We start from the raw sequence: 372 nt of genomic DNA, 5'->3' as shown, positions 1-372 counted from the left end.
GCCCGGAGGCGCGGGCGGCGGCGGCGCGGGCGGCGGCTCCGGCGGAGGCAGCGGCGGGGGCGGCGGCGGGGCGGGCGGCGGGGGCGGCGGCAGCTCTGGCGGGGGCAGCGGGGCAGCCGGGGGCCACAGCGGCCTCTCCTCCAACTTCAATGAATGGTACGTGTGAGAGGCCGGGGCCTCTCTCCCTCTCCCAGTCCCCACCCTGGCGCAGCCCTCCCGGTGGCCAGCGCCAAGGGCACCCTGTGATGTGTTGTTAAAATTATGAATCTGATTTTTATGATGATGAAAATGATTTTACCAGCAGAAGGATTTTTAAAAGTTTTTTTTTAAAAAAAAATAATAATCTAGGCATGAAAAGCAAAAATATCCCTC

The 372-nt window shown here is 60.8% G+C and overlaps 1 protein-coding gene across 2 annotated transcripts in view; it reads left to right on the top strand.

Annotated features, from left to right (window-relative positions):
• The window catches only part of ZIC2 (Zic family member 2), a 4009-nt gene extending 3843 nt beyond the window's left edge, over nt 1-166 (top strand). The window contains exon 4 of one of the 2 annotated variants that reach the window (XM_035002933.1): nt 9-166. In XM_035002933.1, coding sequence (XP_034858824.1) covers nt 9-166 — 158 coding nt within the window. Of the gene's footprint in view, nt 1-3 lie in introns of both variants that reach the window. The other variant, XM_035002931.1, reaches the window with a different exon arrangement.
• The last annotated feature ends 206 nt before the right edge of the window (nt 167-372 follow it).

Source organism: Mirounga leonina, unplaced genomic scaffold (genome assembly GCF_011800145.1).
Source record: "Mirounga leonina isolate KUSES-001 unplaced genomic scaffold, KU_Mleo_1.0 Mir_127, whole genome shotgun sequence".
Lineage (NCBI taxonomy): Eukaryota > Metazoa > Chordata > Mammalia > Carnivora > Phocidae > Mirounga > Mirounga leonina.
Note: the sequence above shows the minus strand (reverse complement) of the source record. Positions and strands in the feature narration are given on the sequence as shown.